The sequence below is a fragment of the Vulpes lagopus genome, chromosome X (genome assembly GCF_018345385.1).
Source record: "Vulpes lagopus strain Blue_001 chromosome X, ASM1834538v1, whole genome shotgun sequence".
In the NCBI taxonomy this organism is placed as follows: domain Eukaryota; kingdom Metazoa; phylum Chordata; class Mammalia; order Carnivora; family Canidae; genus Vulpes; species Vulpes lagopus.
In genome coordinates, this window is record NC_054848.1 from 69005028 (window position 1) to 69027146 (window position 22119).

Sequence of the window (22119 nt, forward strand, 5' to 3'; positions counted from 1 at the left end):
GAAGTGAAAGCAATGGCTTATATAGATGTCCTTTTTGGTAAGGCATTCCTTCTCTCTTACCCCTTCTGCCCCATCCCCACTCCTCCCCACATCCATTCTACTCCTCCCCCCCCTCCTCCCTTTTCCCTCCTGCCCTTTCCCTTCCTCCCCTACCTTTCCCTTCCTTCTGCCTCCCACCCTCCTTCTTTCCCTCTTCCTTCTCCTTTTCCCTACCTCTCTCTCCTCCCTTTCTTCTCTCCTTTAGCCTTCCTGCCATGTTCCATTTCTCTCTAATCACTTGAATGTGTATCCTCCAAAGAAGAACTAATATCTGGGAAACAGGGACACCTGGGTGGCTCAGTGGTTGAGCGGCTGCCTTCAGCTCAGAGTGTGATCCGGGATCTGGGATTGAGTCCCATATCAGGCTCCTTGCAGGAAGCCTGCCTCTCTCTGTGTGTGTGTGTGTCTCTCATGAATAAATAAATAAAATCTTTAAAGAAAAAGATCTGGGAAACATATCAGAATGTTAATAATAGTTATAAATTCCTTTTAAATTTTCCTTTTCCTCAGTATTTTCTACTTTTTCTAGAAGACCCACTTTTTTATAATTAGGAAAAAATGTTAGATTTTTATAGCATGATACACTTTGACATTTATTTTAGAAAGCAACAGAACATGAAAAAATATCAAATGATATAAAGTGATCATCTCAGTGAAAGACAAAATAGAACATATTATAAAGAAAATGTGGTTAGTAACTTTAGTTTACAATTACACAGTATAAGATGAGGAAACTTAAAAAATACTATGTCATATTAACACTTCAGTGGTAAACAATAACTTCATTATTATTAATTTATAGATCACTATGTCACATAAATAAGTTCAGTCATATCGTATGTGGTCTTGATGGACATTCTTAAATTTATGCTAATCTTTTTTCAAGCAGTCATATTTCACTATTTATCTGTTCTAATTAATGTAAGTACTGTATTTCTATAGCAAAGTAATGAAGGCACAGCTAGTACAAGCAAATTTAAACCTTTAGTTTTCTGGGCTGGAAAAGAAAAACCACTTGCATTGGTAACTTCAGAAACTTTTTTTCAAGCAAATATTTGTCTCTATTGACAATTATGAGTTTTCACAGCTACATTCTAATAGGAACATGACAAAAGGACTTCACAAAAATCAAAACTCTGTAGCACCAAACTAGCATGCTTTAGATAACTGGCAGCATTTACATATTTGAAGAATATTACACTACAATAAGCTAAACTGATACTTAGACTCTGTAAGACATTTTTTAGACTACCAAGAAAATATGAAAACACAAGACTGTAAGGAATGCTTGTGTTGAGTTTATAAAGAAGCCACCCTGCCCTTCCACCACCAAGCCCCCCCCCCCTTCCGCATCTCACATGAGCCTATATAAACCTGCTTTACTTCTGCTTGAGGTTTTGAGATGCTTGAAAATTTCTTCAGGCTGCCTCTTTTTTTATTTTCGATATTTCCTGTTTCCATAATCTTTACCATCATCATAGGTACCTTTGACTTCTCCTGTATAGTAATAGATTGATTTCAGGATGACGTTATCATGTAAAATTTGACCAATTTCAAAATCTTCATCCAGGATGGCATCTTCTCGTGGTTCTAGCTTTCCAATCTTAGGAATCTCAGGAGGGCTAAAGAAATTGAAGAATGATGCATTAGGAACCACTCTTGGCTGAATTTCAATTTCTCCACTAGCAGTTGTGCGGCTCTGGGTGGTTGTCACGGTAACATCCTTTCCTCTTCTCCAATCGATTTTACAGCCTTTGCAATCTTGGATTTCCCATCCCCAAGAGAAGAAGGGATCGTTGTGATCTGGTTTTGACTTTATTATATATGTCTTGGTCAGCATCTCATTTCTGAAGTATGGATTAGGTAGAAAATAAAATTCAAACGTGTAGCTTATAGGCTGGCCAGGTTTTGAGAACTTTAGGCTAATATCTGACAAGAACTTCAAAATGGGGGCATCATACTTCTGAATCATGGGCCCAAGCTTGTCGACATTCTTTAAAACAGTCAGCCAATAGTCAGGAATGCCTTTAGGATCTTCTTTTTTAGGCTTTCCCTTACGAGCTCTTTTAAGATTTACTCTTTCTTTAGGCCTGACCTCAGAAATTCTTTTAGGAGCCTCTATTACAGCAGCCTTTGCCTTAGCCTCTGCTGCCTTAGGCTGTTTTTGATCTTCTGCATTTTGCTGGGGGACTACTTCAGGCTTTATACCCAGAAAATCTTTAGACTCTGCGTTTTCTTCAGTCTTTGCCTCAGGAATTTCTTTTGGAACCTCGTTTTCTTCAGCCTTTACCTGAGGTTTTTCCTTAGGGTTATCATCTTCCTCCTCACTTTCTAAGGCAGGCATTTCAATAGGGCTGTCTTCCTGCACCTCCTCATCACTGCTGAACACCTCATCCTCTGAATTCCATTCATATTCTTCTTCTGTAGGTTCATATTCTGCATTGATTATTTGAAATCGCCGATCGTATAGAGGCTTATTGAGTTCGGCATATTTTCTTTCGAGATCGTGAATTGCCTTTAAGAACAGGATGTCAACCTTGTCACATTCATCTTGAATATTTCTGAGCGCCTGCACACGATTTCTAACTGCCTGAGGCAGCCGATCCACAAAACTTTTACCCAGCGGAGCCCCCCGTGCTCTTCTGGAAGGCCCAGATACCCTCTTCTTTCTATATAAGCGGCTGCGGCCACTGCTGCTGCTGCAACTAGTGCTGCTGCTAGAGCTATTGCTGTCCGATTCTTCCCCAGAATCACTAGACGAGCTAGCCATCTTCTCTTCAGTAACCCTTTGGGCGGCAGGTTCCGAGACCATGTTAAGATCCTCTTCTGCCATTTTGCAAACCTGCAAACCTCTTAATGTGGTGACTACCACTGAGACCGCGCGCTCGGAGATGGGCAGAAAATGACTCACGTATGCTTGGGTAGCGGCAGCGGCTGGGGTTGAGGAGGTTGCAGCAGCGAAGGTAACAGCGCAGGGCGGGGCTGGGTTAGGCTGCGGTGATCGCGCAGACGCGGAAGCCACAATAGAGGCCTGCGCGAGAGTGGCGGTGGCAAGGCCTCTCACTGCAGCTGCGACGGACAGAGGCGTGCTGCACCTAATGGCACAGTGTAAGACTTCAAGATCTCTTCAGCGTTTAGATCGCCAGCCCCCACCCTTGCAGTCAGAACTGCCGTTAATTTAGTTCCCAGTGTGCCTTTAGATCGCGCCTCATTTGCTGGGCAAATTTGATTGACAAGCTCTAAGCCTAATGAATGACCGAACGCACCAGCCGCCCTCCAGGCTCCACCCACCTTCCCAGACGCTCCTTGGTAGCTGAGGCACACACCATTGGAAAACGTTTATTTCCCCTGAAAATTCTATCTTTATAGTTATATAAATCAAAAACAAGCTTAAATATGAGGTAAAAATATTAGTCATGGTTCCTAACAAGGGAAGAGGCGTATTTTTCTCCCATCATCTCATCCTGAATTCCCGTTTGGTTTGTCAGGAGCCTCTTGACAAAAATCTGTTTCTAAAAAATTGGATGAAAATACTCCAAATGGCATCATTGGGTAGATTATGGGTGATTTTAAAAAAAAATCTCTTTATCTAAATATCCTTGAGCTTTATTTCTATACTAGAGAAAAAAGGGGAGTCGTTTATTGGCAAAGGGGGAAGGTGCTAGAAAGCAGGCAGAATGCATTCACGTGTCAGTTTTAATAAGTACTAGCTGTCGTGTTTGGCAAGCCTGGTTTATATCCATCGACAGGGGTTGTGAACTCATGTTTCCGTGAGTCAGTTACACCATTTTTGCTATATTTCTTTTTAAACTGGCATATAATATACCCAAATCTTGCTGTTGACTTGCCACTAGCTTTTCTCAATGCTTGCAACAAACTTGTAGGTGAAGTACAAGGGCATTCAAAAGTTAGGTAGTATTATTTAAAAGCAGACGGCTTGCTCTATACTTCTGTGCTGCAGTTTTCAATTCCATGAACAGCAGGCTGGGAGGGGGAATTTGTGCTGATGAAAGTGCACCCTCTGTCAGGTTATACTTTACAATGTCATCTGCCACCAATTTCCTTCTAACATTGTAATATTCCAGCCACACTAAAGTATGATTTGCAAGTCCAGGAATATGTCAATAAACTTTTGTAAAAAGAAGCTTAAAAACAGGTATCTGTTATTTTTATTTACAGGATTCTTTTCTGCTACGGAACACCTCCCTTGGTACAACCCAAAAGACCAGTGTTTACTTTTCATTAAAGGTAAGAAACATATTTAGACCATTTTTATGAATGACAAGAATTACCTATCTGTATTTGAATAAAAATTCACAGGTTCTATTACAGTCTTTGAAAAATTTAGTTAGGAGATATCTTGATATTTCTGTGGAAGCAAAAAGACCCATAGAGATGATTTGATATATTAATGTATAAAATAGCCTGATTAATTACATTCAGTGTCTAAACCGGCTCATAGAATACAAGCAATAAATTAAAATATAAAATACGATGAATTATCACTTCAAATGAGGAAAAATATTAAAGTTTGATTAACATTTGTTACCTCTTATTATAGAATTTGTGCTGTCATTTAGTCATATATTTTTAAAAAGTTAGAGAACACTTTTCTATTTTGTAAATAAATTTACTTTTATTGTTTATTTCTAATTTTCAAGATATATTAGCATTGTAAAGAAAAATATAGAAAATTACAATGATGGTAAAAAACATAATCTTAACAACCAAATGATAACCATTGTTAGCATTTTGATACATTTCCGTCAAGAAATTTCTTTGTGCATCTACACACTGGCTTGTTTATATAAACTGTTCTCTAAATGAAACATATGTTTTGTAATCTGCTCACTTATCAGTTGCAGCTATATTTTCATGGTAAATGATCAACCTCTAATTTTAAAATAGATACATATTCCATGGAAATATTTGGCGTAACTTATTTAACCAGATTTCTGTTGTAGAGCAGCTCCTTTCCACACCATTTCTCCACTAGCATATACTTTTTTTCCATTATAAAAAAATTATCCCTGGATACCTACTATATGCATTTGTGAAAATTAGTCCTAAGATGAATTCCTAGAAATGGGAGTGTTGGAAAAAAATGTATGTTCATTTTATTCTTTGACACATATTGCCAAACTTCTCCCCAGAAAAATTATCACAATTTACAGTCCTACCAACAATGCCTAAGAGTCATTTATTTAGTCATTCAACTGGTTATGTTTTTGTGCCAGGCACATGTGGTAGAGGATGGTAATATAATGGTGAATAAAACTTAACTATGTGTGTATTCTTTCATTTCATAATTTTAATCAAAACGTATACTATGGAAACAAGAATTTAAATCAGTGAGGTTATGCCATAAATATTGTTCTGCAACTTTATTATTTTCATTTAAAAAGATAGATATACTTTTTTGTAATGAATGCTCTTATATTTTGATAGTACTATAGTGGTTTCATTTTGTACCATGAGTAAATAGTATTTTGAAGTAAGCAATGACTTACTGATTCAGATATTTTTTAAATATATTTTTTATTAGCTAGCTACTTTTTTGTACTGTTTATTTGATAGTATCTCTGTCTCACACTTATTTGAAATACCACTTTATCATATTAATTAAACTGCCTGGTTCTGTTCTGAATTCTTTTTTTTTTTTTTAAGATTCTATTCATGGGATCCCTGGGTGGCGCAGCGGTTTGGCGCCTGCCTTTGGCTCAGGGCGCGATCCTGGAGACCCGGGATCGAATCCCACGTCAGGCTCCCGGTGCATGGAGCCTGCTTCTCCCTCTGCCTATGTCTCTGCCTCTCTCTCTGTGTGTGACTATCATAAATAAAAAAAAAAAATTCTATTCATTTACTCATAAGAGACACCCACAGAGAGAGGGAGAGAGAGGGAGAGAGAGGAGAGAGAGAGAGAGAGAGAGGCAGAGACACAGGCAGAGGGAGAAGCAGGCTCCCTGCAGAGAGCCTGATGTAAGACTCGATTCTGGGTCTCCAGGATCACGCCCCGGGCTGAAGGCAGCGCTAAACCGCTAAGCCACCCGGGCTGCCCTCTGTTCTGAATTCTGTTTTCTGATCAGTTGGTCTTAATTTTTCTGCAAACAACAAATGGGGTAATGGCAGTTTTTAAATAACGTTTTATTTTGTGAAAATGATATGCATTGAAAAAAGGTTAGATAATACATTGAAATCCAAACAAGAAAATAACTAAAAACACAGTGAGAGGTAATGTCACAATATTCACATCTTTAATGAACATCCCCAAATTAATTTCCTATAATTATATATTTGTATTTCTTATCTTAGCAATAATAGTGAATGTCTTTTCATATTTTTATTGTTCATTTGAGAATTGCCTATTTATACCTTTTGCTTGCTTTTCCACTGAATTAGAAAGAAATTAATTGGTATTGCAATCCTACAGGTAAAATAATTTTGGCTTTAAGACAACTGTGACTCCTTTAAAAAATACATCTGCTGTGATTTATAATACTGGCGAAAGGCAACTTAACTACATCTTTTATTTTAAGTTACCTAATTTCATTTTAAATTGTCATCAAAACAATGCTTTTCAAGGATTAGTACTTAATCACTTTTTGATACAAAAAGTTTGAAATGAAACGGAGAATAAAAAGAGAAAATTTTGTAAAAAAAAAACACCCTCATACAGAGACAGTAATGACCTATTTTGATTTTTCAATTCATATTTTTTCCCAGCCAAGGATTATAGGTGACTTTGGGGGATCCCTGGATGGCTCAGCGGTTTAGCACCTGCCTTGGGCCCAGGGTGTGATCCTGGGGTCTTGGGATCGATCGAGTCCCACATCAGGCTCCTTACATGGAGCCTGCTTCTCTCTCTGCCCGTGTCTCTGCCTCTCTCTCTCTCTCTCTGTGTGTGTGTGTGTTTCTCATGAATAAATAAATAAAATCTTTAAAAGAAAGATTATAGGTGACTTCTAACTACAGTGCTCTACTTTTGATGTGTATATACTACCTTAGGTATCTTGTAACATACTTTTATTTTTGTAGCTTTTCTTGGTCTATTAGTTAACTTAATTTTATTATGGCAGTTTTCTAAAAGAAAATAATTATTTTCTTTATATAATTAATTTAATTTATGCACTATATTATATTTTCTACTGTGAATATTTTTATAAGTATTATTTCTGGCATATAATATGCTTATTTTTCTTCAAAGGCTGTCTTTAAATTACTTGCATAGTGATATGTTCTCTATTATTTTATAATATTCTTTTTTGGGGTCAAATGTTCGTACTTCTACATGAGATGATGCTTAACACAGAATCTATTGATAGATTCTGGCTGACCATGGCTATTTGACATCTGTTTATACCTTTTCTGTTATGAACCTATATACAATCCCAACTACCACCAGGTCACACAAACACATGTACATAAAACTCAATAATTGCTACAGTATTATCTTTGTTGTAGATATTTAAGCCAAGCACTGCAATTTCATTTATTTGTGGTGTTTTTCTTTTTTTGTTTTTATTCACCTAGATAGGATTTATCTGAATACACAAGATAATTTTTTTTTAAATTTGTTTATTTGAGAGAGAGAGAGTGCACATGAGGAGGAGGAGGGGCAGAGGGAGAAGCAGGCTTCCTGCTGAGCAGGAAGCCAGACTCTGGACTCTGGGGTTCAATTCCAGGATCCCAGGATCATGACCTGAGCTGAATGCAGACACTTAACCAACTGAGCCACCCAAGTGCCCCAACTTAACAATTTTATTAAAGTACAATATATACAACTGTACATAAAGTACACATTATGATGTTTTAATAAATCTATATACCTGCAGAGTTATCACCCATAGACAAGATAATGAAAATTCGTATCACCCCCAAAAGTTTCATCATGCCTTTCTTTGTTACTACCTTGGCAACGACTGATGTGCTGTTCCTACAGACTAGTTTGCATTTTCTGGAATGTTATATAAATAAACTGAGGAATCACATGTTATGTGTATATTTAACTTTTTCAGAATTAGCTGTTCCAAAGTAGTTGTACAATTTTGCATTCTTACCAGGAGCGCCAACACTTGGGTCATTTCTTTTAATTTTAGCCATTTGATAGATATGCAGTAGTATCTCATTGTGGTTGTACTTTGCATTTCCCTAATGACTAAGGATGTTAAACATCTTTTTTGTAGTGATTTACCATCCACAAATCCATGGATTTTTTTAAATCTTCTTCACAGTTCTTTCATAGTTTTTCAGAGAACAGAAATTTGTAATTTTGATGCAGTCCAATTTATTATCTTTATTCCTTTTATGAACTATGTTTTTGATGTCATCTCTAAGAAATCTTTGCCTAGCACAAGATCACAAAGATATTCTTCTATGCTTTTTCAGAAGTTTTATACCTTGAGAGTTCACATTTAGATCTGACCAGTTTTTGTATGTGGTACCAAATATAGATTGAAGTCTTTCTTTCTTTCTTTCTTTCTTTCTTTCTTTCTTTCTTTCTTTCTTTCTTTCTTTCTTTTTCTTTCTTTCTTTCTTTTTTCTTTCTTTCTTTCTTCTTTCCTTTCTTTCCTTTCCTTTCCTTTCCTTTCCTTTCCTTTCCTTCTTTCCTTTCTTTTCTTTTCTTCTTCTTTCTTTCTTTCTTTCTTTCTTTCTTTCTTTCTTTCTTCTTTCTTTCTTTCTTTCTTTCTTTCTTTCTTTTTCTTTTCTTTTTCTTTCATTCTTTTTCTTTCTTTCTTTCTTTCCTCTTTCTGTCTTTCTTTCATATGGGTATCTAATTGTCCCAGCATCATTTTTGAAAAACTATCCTTTCTCTACTGAATTGCCTTTGTAACTTCATCAAGAATCAGTTGTCCATATATGTGTGGGTGTGTTGGCCTCTCTATTCTGTTCCATTGTGTACTTATTTTAATTGCCTGATTTGTAAACATTTCTTAGATATATTTGGGGAAGAATGAGAAACAAATTGTCAGAAAACAGAATTTCATTACAGTGGAGACAGTCACAATAGCTGGATCTTCATCCTTGGCCTTTCATTTCTGCTCTCAAGTATCTGAGAGAAAAGCAAAGTAACAGCACTGGTAACCTAGAAAACAAATCAAAGCAAGAAACACAAATGCTTTTCTATTTTGTGGAATTTCCAGTGTGTGGCAGTCTACAGCCCAGCCACAGGAACAGTAGCTAGCTTTATTCAGGAGCACAAAAAATGCTTTTGTTTTTCTCACCTTTGATAAGAGAGACAAGTTTCCTAAAATCTAAATAGAAAGTATTTTCAAGCTGCTAATAAATTATGATTAAAATACATAGTTTTATAAGTAATTTATTATTTCATACTACGGGTTTCTTTTTTATTTTTTAAAGATTTTATTTATTCATGAGACAGAGAGAGAGAGAGGCAGAGACACAAGTAGAGGGAGAAGCAGGCTTCATGCAGGGAGCCCAACATGGGACTCAATCCTGGGTCTCCAGGATTAGGCCCTGGATCAAAGGTGGCGCTAAACCACTGAGCCACCAGGGCTCCCATACTATGGGTTTCAAAGCAAAAATTATCTCATTCCTAAAATAAGGGTACACATAAATGATAGAATATAGTATGTAGCTATAACATTTGATTTTTAAAGGAAATATTTGTGAATTATATTTCTGGCATTATAGCCTTTACTTCATAGAGTTTCAAAGGGCAGTTACAATTAATGCAGTGGCAGAGTGGGAAAATCAGTAACTAATTTGAATATTTGTTCTAATGCTAGTTTTCAATTTAAAAATAGAATACATGTTCAAAAATGTAAATCCACATTGCAGAGGAACACTTTAATGAGGATTCAAAAATCTTTTGCCCATAGTACACATTTGAAGAATTTTTACATTAAAACTCAAATAAAGCAAATATTTTATATTGCAAGTGTGGAAGCATTTTATTTAATTCTCCTAAAAAGGAAGGAAAATTTTGAAGGATTTAAATGGTGAGCAATGTCCATGAATTTGTATATTACTGCAATAACTATTTATAAATTTTGCATTACATTTGGACAATACAGAACAAGCCCAAATTGACATTCTCTGCTAAACTTTATCCACAATACCCAGTTATGCTTAATTAATTTGATTTATGCATTCTCTGCTGAAAAATTAATCTTGTGGTACTACAAATACTCCTCCTGGTGGGAACAAATACATGTTCCACAGCTCTTCAGACATGATGGCCATTTTTGTATCAAACAACATATATACTATTCACAAAACCATTTCTTAGAGTATAAAAGAGGAGAATCCCAATAATTATCAAGTGTGTTAGCATTTGATTTTCTTTATTTAATATTAAATTTATTTTTATTGATGTTCAATTTGCCAACATACAGAATAACACCCAGTGCTCATACCGTCAAGTGCCCACCTCAGTACCCATCACCCAGTCACCCCCACCCCCTGCCCTCCTCCCATTCCACCACCCCTAGTTCGTTTCCCAGACTTAGGAGTCTTTATGTTCTGTCTCCCTTTCTGATATTTCCTACCCATTTCTTCTCCCTTCCCTTCTATTCCCTATCACTATTATTTATATTCCCCAAGTGATGAGAGCATATAATGTTTGTCCGTCTCTGATTGACTCATTTCACTCAGCATAATACCCTCCAGTTCCATCTACGTTGAAGCAAATGGTGGGTATTTGTCGTTTCTAATGGCTGAGTAATATTCCATTGTATACATAAACCACATCTTCTTTATCCATTCATCTTTCTATGGACACCAAGGCTCCTTCCACAGTTTGGCTACTGTGGACATTGCTGCTAGAAACATCGGGGTGCAGGTGTCCCGGCGTTTCATTGCATCTGTGTCTTTGGGATAAATCCCCAACAGTGCAATTGCTGGGCCCTAGGGCAGGTCTATTTTTAACTCTTTTAGGAACCTCCACACAGTTTTCCAGAGTGCCTGCACCATTTCACATTCCCACCAACAGTGTAAGAGAGTTTGCTTTTCTCTGCATCCTCTCCAACATTTGTGGTTTCCTGCCTTGTTAATTTTCCCCATTCTCACTGGTGTGAGGTGGTGTCCCATTGTGGTCTTGATTTGTATTTCCCTGATGGCAAGTGATGCAGAACGTTTTCTCATGTGCATGTTGGCCATGTCTATGTCTTCCTCTGTGAGATTTCTCTTCATGTCTTTTGCCCATTTCATGATTGGATTGTTTGTTTCTTTGCTGTTGAGCTTAATAAGTTCTTTATAGATCTTGGAAACTAGCCCTTTATCTGATAGGTCATTTGCAAATATCTTCTCCCATTCTGTAGGTTGTCTTTTAGTTTTGTTGACTGTATCCTTTGCTGTGCAAAAGCTTCTTATCTTGATGAAGTCCCAATAGTTCATTTTTGCTTTTGTTTCTTTTGGCTTCGTGGATGTATCTTGCAAGAAGTTACTGTGGCCGAGTTCAAAAAGGGTGTTGCCTGTGTTCTCCTCTAGGATTTTGTTGGAATCTTGTCTCACATTTAGATCTTTCATCCATTTTGAGTTTATCTTTGTGTATGGTGCAAGAGAGTGGTCTAGTTTCATTCTTCTGCATGTGGATGTCCAATTTTCCCAGCACCATTTATTGAAGAGACTTTCTTTCTTCCAGTGGATAGTCTTTCCTCCTTTATCGAATATTAGTTGACCATACATTTCAGGGTCCACTTCTGGATTCTCTATTCTGTTCCATTGATCTATGTGTCTGTTTTTGTGCCAGTACCACACTGTCTTGATGACCACAGCTTTGTAGTACAACCTGAAATCTGGCATTGTGATGCCCCCAGCTATGGTTTTCTTTTTTAAAATTCCCCTGGCTATTCGGGGTCTTTTATGATTCCACACAAATCTTAAAATAATTTGTTCCAACTCTGAAGAAAGTCCATGGTATTTTGATAGGGATTGCTTTAAACGTGTAAATGGCCCTGGGTAACATTGACATTTTCACAATATTAATTCTGCCAATCCATGAGCATGGAATATTTTTCCATCTCTTTGTGTCTTCCTCAATTTCTTTCAGAAGTGTTCTATAGTTTTAAGGGTATAGATCCTTTACCTCTTTGGTTAGGTTTATTCCTAGGTATCTTATGCTTTTAGGTTCAATTGTAAATGGGATGGAATCCTTAATTTCTCTTTCTTCAGTCTCATTGTTAGTGTATAGAAATGCCATTGTTTTCTGGGCATTGATTTTGTATCCTGCCACACTGCCCACTTGCTGTTTGAGTTCTAGCAATCTTGGGGTGGAGGCTTTTGGGTTTTCTACGTAGAGTATCATGTCATCGGCGAAGAGGGAGAGTTTGACTTCTTCTTTGCCAATTCGAATGCATTTAATGTCTTTTTGTTGTCTGATTGCTGAGGCTATGACTTCCAATACTATGTTGAATAGCAGTGGTGAGAGTGGACATCCCTGTCTTGTTCCTGATCTTAGGGGAAAGGCTCCCAGTGCTTTGCCATTGAGAATGATATTTGCTGTGGGCTTTTTGTAGATGGCTTTTAGGATGTTGAGGAATGTTCCCTCTATCCCTACACTCTGAAGAGTTTTGATCAGGAATGGATGCTGTATTTTGTCAAATTCTTTCTCTGCATCTATTGAGAGGATCCTATGGTTCTTGTTTTTTCTCTTGCTGATATTATGAATCACATTGATTGTTTTATGAGTGTTGAACCAGCCTGACAGTGTTAAAATTCCTGACAGTCCTTAATTATACAGTCTTCTTTATCTTAACCTCAAATTTATATCCTAGGTTTATTTTTGATGCCATTATTTTTATTCTATTATAAATGTTAAGATTATAAAATTTGCATACAATTAACTCCATATATCTAAAAATGAAATAATTCCCGTTGTTTTAAATAGTGACTTCTATTCTTGATAGTATATATATATACATATACATATATATATATATAAACTTTTTATATGTTTATGTTATAAACTTTTATATGTTTTGTATGTTTATATATATATAAACTTTTTATATGTTTATATATATATATATATATATATATAAACTTTTTATATGTTGGTTAAATTAAGAATACTGTGCATTGTGACTTAATTTTAAAGACCCACCAAATCCTTGAATTTTCCTTTTCTTCCCTTTTTGCTTGGAATAGTGGTCTCAAGCCTACCTAATAGCTGTGTGAAAAAATTGTCCTTGATGGAGGTGGAAGAGCTTTTAGAGGTCCTTTAGTCCAATATGCTTAAACAGACCAGGGAAGCTGAGGCCTTCTCTATTGGATGGGCATTCTGTATGTTTCCAGGTATTTGTCACTATAAGCAACACTCTTACAAACATTATTATGTATTTAGAAAGTCATTTTCACAAATGTTAATGATTTTGGCTTAAGGGCAGATTAAGGAGTAAAGAAAAGTTCTCTAATAATGGAAAATTATCCTAAACATTAGATAGTAAGTGCTCATAATTTTCACTGAATAATAACTAACTTTATATTTTCAATGTATCAGACACTGAACCAAGTACTTTACTTTTATTGTTTCATTTAATGAGCCCATTGAAGGCTTCATTATCATCCTCATACTATCCTCATATAATATTATCCTCATATAATCCTTAGTGTCCTCAATGAGAACACTAAGATTTTAAGGGAATAACTTCCCCAACGTCACAAAGTTTATAATCAGAAGAGCCCAGATGTAAAACCAGATGGTTTGATTCCAGGTATTAAATTCTTATTCTACCATCTTTAGTGAGAAAAAATAATGAATTCTTGAACAGAGGTGCTGGATCTGGATTTATTTAAGTGACAGCTATGGCTACTCTTCCATTCCTCTGGTAGTAGTTATGTTTTTATGGTGTGAGTACCTTTAGGGACAGTAGTCCTCAAGCTCCTCTGATTTATGCAAGACTGTTGGCTTGAGCTTACAAAGTATGCTAGAACAAGCTAATTTAACAAACAAGATGGTTTTCATTAATTCTAACATGCCTAACAGCTTTACTGATTAACAACTAAACACTAAGAGGTTAGAGCTTAAAATAAATGCCAATCTATTCAATCTATAATTAAATGAAAAGCACCCTAGGAATTTTTCCATTTAGTGTCCCTTTTGGCAAAGGAACCGGTACTTTGAGGACCTGAAAGTATCACCTGAAGCTACCCTTAAGCAGGAAACTCTCTTGAAATCTATACATTTTAACTATAAATTTATTTTCAATATTTGATCTGTATTCTATAATTTATTGACATTAGTTTTTATGTGAGATAAGATTTCCTGTCCCTGAGTAAAATTGACACCCAGGATGATGTGTTATGATGATCCAATCCATTTTCCTGTGAGTTTCAGGCAATAGCACAGGGTCTGGGGCCTCACTGTCTAGGTTTAAATTCCACTTACTGATTGTATGACCCTGGACAAACAGAATCTCCAATTCTGTTTCATTGTCTATAAAAAGAAGATAATGATAGGAACTGTACCATTGGTTGTTATATAATAATTAAGAAATTTATCTATATAAATTGTTTAGTGGATGCATAAAGGCTCAGTAAGTGTTTCTATTACTATTATACCATTCACAGAGCCACATAGGGATTTCTATCCCAGTTAAATAAGTACGATCCATGTACAAGGCTAATGAATTTTATCAGCTTGAGTTGCTGTGCTTTATATGTACACCATTCCTTTCGACTTAGAAAATAAGTTAAATCTGCCTTGTGACATAAAGTTACATTTTATTGTTAAGGTGAAAATTAATATCCTTAGTTTAGTTATTTTCCACTGTGGCAGTTTTCAAAATTATATGCTAAGCATGTAGTAAAGCCTAATGCTTCACTTTCAAGGTGATGATAACTAACACTTCACTGTTCTTTATCTCAGCAATGAAAGAGAAGCAAGAAAATTACATTATGACTGACTACAAGTGAGGAAACAAACAGGATATCTAATTAAATTCTTGTTGCTTATAGTTATCATCCAAAAATCTGTTTCATACAGAGTAAGGAAAAATGGAGTAAATTATCCAGATTTATTATTTTGTCTTAGTGACTCTCTTAAAACAGATGTAACCAAAAATTCAAAATCATAATATTGAGCAGGTTTGTGAGTTTTCTTTTATAACCAGTGTTTATCTATCTAAAACACTGAGCATTCTCTTAGTTATCCTAATGCTCTAATTATCACAATCTCCTTATCTGACGTCATTAAAATGTGTCTAGCCTTCCCTGGAAGAAAGGTTAAAAAATGACATAAAGACAGAATTATATAAATTATTAGACTAAATGCTCAGGCTGCTTGCAGCAACTTCCAAGCTGTTCCCAGCTTCTAATATAGCTATACGTAGTTCTTTGAAAAATCTTCTTGAAAACACTTACCATATCCTTTCTATAATCCAAATTTTAGTGATATCCCAGTGTTTTGAATCAGAACTATGCATATAATTATAAGCTGTATCTTTTCCCTTCTGGTGACCTTGGACAAAGTTCTGAACTTCATTTGCCTGAGGTTCCTCATCTATAAAATAAAGATAATAGTACCGACCTCCTAGAGCCATGGTTAGCTTTAAATAGTTTAATACAGCTAGACCATGGTGAGTCTCAGTGAATTCTAACTTTCTTACTAAACTTATCTTCTCCAGCAGTGCTTACACAATGGAATATAGTTCGTTAACTCTTCATTTCCTTTAGGGCTATTTACTCAGCCTACCTTACATTTCATATGTTTTTTGAACTAATGAATTGGCATCCTAATAGTAGAACTGTTTCCACTTGCTGCTGAAATAAAAATAATTTTTAACCTTTAATTGCATCCTTCTTTTATTTAACAATTGTCCCCTAAATGTGCCTCGTATACTAGCATAACTGCCATATAGCAAATCACATTAGTTTACTAAATTTTCAGGATTTGAAGAATTTTTGTTTTTGCAATCCACTTTTTTTTCTTTTTTTTTAAATTAATTTTTATTGGTGTTCAATTTACTAACATACAGAAAAACACCCAGTGCTCATCCCGTCAAGTGTCCGCAATCCACTTTTAAATAGGAGTTATATCACATATGCTATTAATAGCTAGGAGACTGCGAATCTTCAGAAGAAACGTTCTAGGGGCACCTAGATGGCTCAATTGTTGAGCGTCTGCCTTTGGCTCAGGTCTTGATCCTGGAGTCCTGGGACTGAGTCCCACATCAGGCTCCCCATAGGGAGCCTGCTTCTCTCTCTGCCTAGGTCTCTGCCTCTCTCTCTCTCTGTGTGTCTCTCATGAATAAGTAAATAAAATCTTGAAAAAGGAAGAAAAATTCTAGAAGCTAATGAAGATCTATATTTAATATTAAATTGTTTATTTAACCCTTTAATTAACATTTTATTTCATAAAACAAGATTTCTAGAAAATCATTGTCTGAAAATTGCTTCACAAATAATAGGCATTTAAAAGTGAATATATATCAAAGTATCAATAAACTGTATAGTGAGTATCATAAAAATGGCTACTCAAAATTTCAATTAAGATGAATAAGCTCTAACAATCCATTGTACGTTGTACCTTTAGTCAACAATAATGTATTGTGCACTTAAAATTTAAAAGGCTATATCTCATGTTGAGTTTTTACCAGAGTAAAATAAAAGAATTCTTAAAAAGGCTACTCAGAGAACTAGATTAGTTTTTTGTTATTATTGTTATCAAATATTTATTATCTGAAATGAGTATCATCTATATGTCACATTGAATTTACCTTTCATGTACTATATTTAAAAACAAATTCCTTAATTTCTTTGTTATTTGAAAGACACTTTTCTTTAGGAAGTAAAATTTTTTATTTGTTTTGTTTTATTTTGGGTTTCTCTTTGTTTTGTTTTTGTTTTATTTGTTTGGGCTTTTTTACATAAAAAACAGTTATTGAAAAAAAAAAACAATTATTGAGGCATTTAAGCGGTTGGGACAGTGCCAGAAACCAGAGCTTGAGAACAAATCTGCCAAAATAGTTCCTTCTGAATATGTACAAAAGATGTCCACAGTAGAGAGTCAAAAAAGGCAAACTGCAAAACAATATCTTCAGTATGATCTCATCTATATAAAAAGTACACATAAAAAGATGTATATATGGTATGTGCATGTGTCTGTGATTTCATATTCATAGAAAAATGTCTGAAAATATATACAACAAATAAATGCAATTTGGTGGAAGGGAAACTTTACCTTTTATTTTTTATTTTTAAGCACTTTTTGAATTTTTTTTAACTTTTTATTTTATTTATTTATGATAGGCACACAGTGAGAGAGAGAGAGAGAGAGAGAGAGGCAGAGACACAGGCAGAGGGAGAAGCAGGCTCCATGCACCGGGAGCCCGACGTGGGATTCAATCCCGGGTCTCCAGGATCGCGCCCTGGGCCAAAGGCAGGCGCCAAACCACTGCGCCACCCAGGGATCCCTACTTTTTGAATTTTTAAACAATGAGAATATATTATTTTGTAACTAAAAAAGGAAAAGTTTAAGGCAACAAGGTTTCCAAAATTTTAAAGGTTTATTTATTTATTTTAGAGGTGTGGAAGGGCAGAAAGCAGGGGGAAAGAGAATTTCAAGTAGACACCCCGCTGAGCGCAAAGCCAAACCTGGGGCTCTAGCTCAAGACCCTGAAATTATGACATGAGCTGAAATCAAGAGTCAGACACTTAACTGATTGAGGCACCCAGGCACCCCAAGGCTTAGCATATTTTGAAAATAAATTGGGTTGCTATTTACTCAAGTGGGATTTATTTAGAGAGCTAGCACTGTCTTACCACTTTTGCAAAGTATGAACTATTTTTGCTTGAACAGCACTTGCACTTATAAAGCCTGATCTGAGGTATCATCATAAGCAGATGCCTTACAAGATGCACAATTTGTCAGCTAGTTCGTGCTTCATTCTGATTGGCATTTGAAGCTTTTAAACATAGTTGTTTTTCTTCCTAAACATGGTATTTTTTAGGACAACTATAACAGTATCAGAGAGAGCATTACCCTCCTCTCCATTATGCTCAAAATCTAAACAGCTTATTTTACCGTATTTTATTTACTTAAGTATAGTTGGCCCACAATATTACATTAGTTTTAGTTGTACAACAGTGGTTCAACTAGTTTATGTATTATTTTATGCTCACCTCGTGTAGCTACAATTAGTCACCATAAAATGCTATTACAGGGGATCCCTGGGTGGCGCTGCGGTTTGGCGCCTGCCTTTGGCCCAGGGCGCGATCCTGGAGACCCGGGATCGAATCCCACATCGGGCTCCTGGTGCATGGAGCCTGCTTCTCCCTCTGCCTGTGTCTCTGCTTCTCTCTCTTCCTGTGTGACTATCATAAATAAATTTAAAAAAAAATGCTATTACAATATCATTAACTGTATTCCTTACACTATGCTTTTTATTGCCATGACTAACTCATTACATAACTAGAAGCATGTATGTATCTCCTATTCCCTTTTATCCATCTGAAAAACATCAGTTGTCTATAAGTCTGATTCTGATTTTTACTAGTTTGTTTCTTTAGATTTCACAAATGAATAAATCATATGTTATTTGTCATTCTCAGTCTAATTTCACTTAGCATACTATCCTCCAGGTCCATCCCTGTTGTCACAAATGGCAGGATTTTATCATTTTATGTCTGTGTAATATCCCATTGTGTGTGTGTGTGTGTGTGTGTGTGTGTGTGTGTTGTATACATATAACATTTTTCTTATCCATGTGTCCGTTGATGGGCATATAGGTTGATTCTATATTTTGGCTATTATAAATAATGCTGCCATAAATATAGGGGTTCATATATCTTTTCAATTTAGTGTTTTTGTACTCTTTGGGTAAATACCCAGTAGTAGAATTATTTGATTATATAGTATTTCCCTTTTTAGTTTTTTGAGGAACCTCCATACTGTTTTCCACAATGACTGTACCAATTTGCTTTCTATCAACAGTGTATGAAGTTTCCTTTTGCTCCACAGCCTTGTCAATACTTGTTATTTTTTGTCTTTCTTATTTTAGCAATTCTGACAGATGTGAGGTGATATCTCATTTTGGCTTTGATTTTCATTTCCCTGATGATTAGTTACGTTGAGCATCATTTCATGTGTCTGTCGGCCATATGTATGTCTTCTTTGGAAAAAAAATTATTCAGGTTTTCTGTCCATTCTTTTAATGGAATTGCTCGATGTTTTTGGTTTTGAGTTGTGTAAGTTCTTTATATATTTTGGATATCAGATATATTATTTGAAAAAAAATGTTCTCCATTCAGTAGGTTACTTCTCGTTTTGTGTATGATTTAATTTGCTGTGCAAAAGCTTTATTTGTTTTTAAAGATTTTATTTATTTATTTATTTTTCTTTTTTTTATTAATTTTATTTATTTATGATAGTCACAGAGAGAGAGAGAGAGGCAGAGACACAGGCAGAGGGAGAAGCAGGCTCCATGCACCGGGAGCCCGACGTGGGACTCGATCCCGGGTCTCCAGGATCGCGCCCTGGGCCAAAGGCAGGCGCCAAACCGCTGCGCCACCCAGGGATCCCAAAGATTTTATTTATTTGAGAGAGAGAGAGAGAACGCACAAGTGAGTGGGAGGGGCAGATGGAGAGGGAGAAACAGACTCCCTGCTGAACAGGGAGCTTGACATGGGACTTGATCCCAGGAACCTGAGATCAAGACCTGAGCCAAGGACAGATACTTAACTGACTGAGCTACCCAGGTGCCCTTGTGCAAAAGCTTTTTATTTTGTTGTAGTACAAATAGTTTATTTTTGCTTTTGTTTCCCTTGCCTGAGGAGACATATCCATAAATATGTTGCTAAGGCTGACATTCAAGAGATTCCTTCTGATGTTTCCTCTTCAGTGTTTTATGGTTTCAGGTCTCACATTTAAGTCTTTAATCCATTTTGACTTTATTTTTGTATATGGTATAAGAAAGTAATCCAGTTTCAATTGTTCGCATGTAGCTGTCCAGTTTTCCCAACACAATTTATGGAAGATACTGTCTTTTCCTCATTGTATATTCTTGACTCCTTTGTCATACATTAATTGGCCATATAAGTGTGGGTTTATTTCTGGGCTCTCCATACTGTTCCATTGATCTATGTGTCTAGTTTTGTACCGATGTCATATTGTTTTGATTATTAGAGCTTTGTAGCTTTTCTTGAAGTTGAAATTGTGTTGTCTCCAGCTTTGTTTTTCTTTCTCAAGATTTCTTTGTCAATTTAGGTCTTTTGCAGTTCCATACAAATTTTAGTGTTATTTGTTCTGGTTTTGTGAAAGATGTTGTTTGTATTTTGATAGCAATTGCATTGAGACTGTAGATTCTTTTGGTAGTAGGAACATTTTAACATTATTAATGTTTCCAAACCATGAACATGGAATATCTTTCCATTTGTTTGTATGGTTCTTTTTTTTTGTTTGTTTGGTACTTAATGTCTTTCATTGATAATTTATAATTTTCAGAGTATAGCTCTTTTATCTCCTCAAGTTTATTCCCAGGGATTTTATTTTTGGCACAGTTGAAAATGGAATTGTTTCCTTAATTTCTCTTTCTGCTACTTCATTATTAGTGTATAAATCCCAGCTGATTTCTGAGTATTAACTTTGTATACTGCAACTTTACTTCATGCATTCATTATATTAGTGTTTCAGTGGCGTCTGTAGGATGTTCTATGTACAGTGTGATATCATTCACAAATTGTGACACCTTAATTTCTTCTTTCCTGATATGAATGCTTCTTATTTCTTTAACTTGTATGATTGCTGTGACTAAAACTTCCAGTACTAGGGTGAATAAAAGTGGCAAAAGTGGACATCCTTCTCTTGTTACGATCTTAAAGGAAAAGCTCTCAGTTTCATCATAAGTATTAGCTGTGAATTTTTCATATACAGCTTTATTATGGTGAGGTATATTCCCTCTGAATGCACTTTGATGAGAGTTTTTATCATGAATGGGTGTGGCATTTTATTAAATACTTTTTCTGCATCTATTTTTTTATTTTTATTTTTTTATAAATTTATTTTTTATTGGTGTTCAATTTGCCAACACATAGAACAACACCCAGTGCTCACCCCGTCAAGTGCCCACCTCAGTGCTCGTCACCCAGTCACCCCCACCCCTCGCCCACCTCCCCTTCAACCACCCCTAGTTCGTTTCCCAGAGTTAGGAGTCTTTCATGTTCCATCTCCCTTTCTGATATTTCCCACTTATTTTTTCTCCTTTCCCCTTTATTTAGATGATCATATGATTTTATCCTTCGTTTTGTTGAGGTGGTATATCATGTTGTTTGATTTGTGAATATTGAACCATTCTTGGTATTCTGAGAATAAATCTCACTTAATCATGTTGAACAATCCTTTTGATGTATTGTTGGATTTGATTTGCTAGTATTTTTTTTAAATTTTTTTTATTATTTATTTATGAGAGTCATACAGAGAGAGAGAGAGAGAGAGAGAGAGAGAGAGAGAGAGAGAGGCAGAGACATAGGTAGAGGGAGAAGCAGGCTCCATGCACTGGGAGCCTGACGTGGGATTCGATCCCGGGTCTCCAGGATTGCGCCCTGGGCCAAAGGCAGGCGCCAAACCGCTGCGCCACCCAGGGATCCCAGATTTGCTAGTATTTTTTGAGGATTTTTGCATGTATGTTTATCAGACATATTGACCTTTAGTTTTCTTTTTTGTGTTATATGTTGATATCTTTTGATATCAGAGTAATGCTGGCCTCATAGAATGTATTTGGAAGCTTTCCTTCCTCTTCCATTTTCTGGAATAGTTTAAGGAGAATAGGTATTAACTCTTTAAATGTTTGTTAGAATTAACCTGTGAAGCCATATGGTCCTGGACTTTGGTTTGTTGGGAGATTTTTGATTAGTGATTTAATTTCTTTGCTGGTTATCAATATGTTCAAGTTTTCTGTTTCTTCCTGTTTCAGTTTTGATAATTTATGTTACTAGGAGTTTATGCATTTCTTCCAGGTATTCCAATTTGTTGGCATAAAATATTTTGTAGTATTTTCTTATATCCTTTGTATGTTTGTGATGTCATTTGTTACTTCTATTCTCTCATTTCTGATTTCATTTATTTGGGTTCTTTTTTTTTGTTGATGAGTCTGGCTAAGGGTTTATTGATTTTTCAATTTTGTT

General features: G+C 35.7%; 1 protein-coding gene across 1 annotated transcript; it reads right to left on the minus strand.

Annotated features, from left to right (window-relative positions):
• Positions 1 to 208: 208 nt before the first annotated feature.
• On the minus strand, positions 209 to 3207 carry NAP1L3 (nucleosome assembly protein 1 like 3). The gene has a single exon (XM_041740295.1). The coding sequence runs from the start codon at positions 2870 to 2872 to the stop codon at positions 1475 to 1477; it is 1398 nt and encodes a 465-aa protein (XP_041596229.1). The 5' UTR covers positions 2873 to 3207; the 3' UTR covers positions 209 to 1474.
• Between the last annotated feature and the right edge of the window lie 18912 nt (positions 3208 to 22119).